At 66.1% G+C, this 336-nt stretch overlaps 1 protein-coding gene across 1 annotated transcript in view; it reads left to right on the top strand.

Moving 5' to 3' along the window:
• Window positions 1-11: 11 nt before the first annotated feature.
• The window catches only part of LOC103805800 (protein kinase C and casein kinase substrate in neurons protein 1-like), a gene marked incomplete at its 5' end in the record, with an annotated part of 3,670 nt that continues 3,345 nt past the window's right edge, over window positions 12-336 (top strand). Inside the window, 2 exons of the mRNA XM_009078463.1 lie at window positions 12-171; window positions 296-335. Coding sequence (XP_009076711.1) covers window positions 12-171; window positions 296-335 — 200 coding nt within the window. The remainder of the gene's footprint in view (window positions 172-295; window position 336) is intronic.

Below are 336 nucleotides of genomic sequence, written 5' to 3'. Positions count from 1 at the left end.
CGCCCCGGCCCCAGGTGGGCAACTACAAGCGCACGGTGAAGCGCATTGACGACGGACACCGGCTCTGCAACGACCTCATGAACTGTGTGCACGAGCGGGCCAAGATCGAGAAGTCCTACGCCCAGCAGCTCACCGACTGGTCCAAGCGGTGGAGGCAGCTGATCGAGAAAGGTACCGTGGCTTCCCCTGTGGGAGGTTCCCCCAGGACACCTGTGTCCCGTGCACCGGCACAGCTTCGCCTGGCAGAGGTGCATGCGTCGAGGGGCACGGAGTGAGCCCCGCTCTCCTCCCCCAGGTCCCCAGTACGGCAGCCTGGAGAAGGCCTGGGCTGCCATC

This window comes from Acanthisitta chloris, unplaced genomic scaffold (genome assembly GCF_000695815.1).
Source record: "Acanthisitta chloris isolate BGI_N310 unplaced genomic scaffold, ASM69581v1 scaffold19477, whole genome shotgun sequence".
NCBI lineage: Eukaryota > Metazoa > Chordata > Aves > Passeriformes > Acanthisittidae > Acanthisitta > Acanthisitta chloris.
The sequence above is the reverse complement of the archived record's forward strand: the minus strand, read 5'-3'. Positions and strand labels throughout refer to the sequence as shown.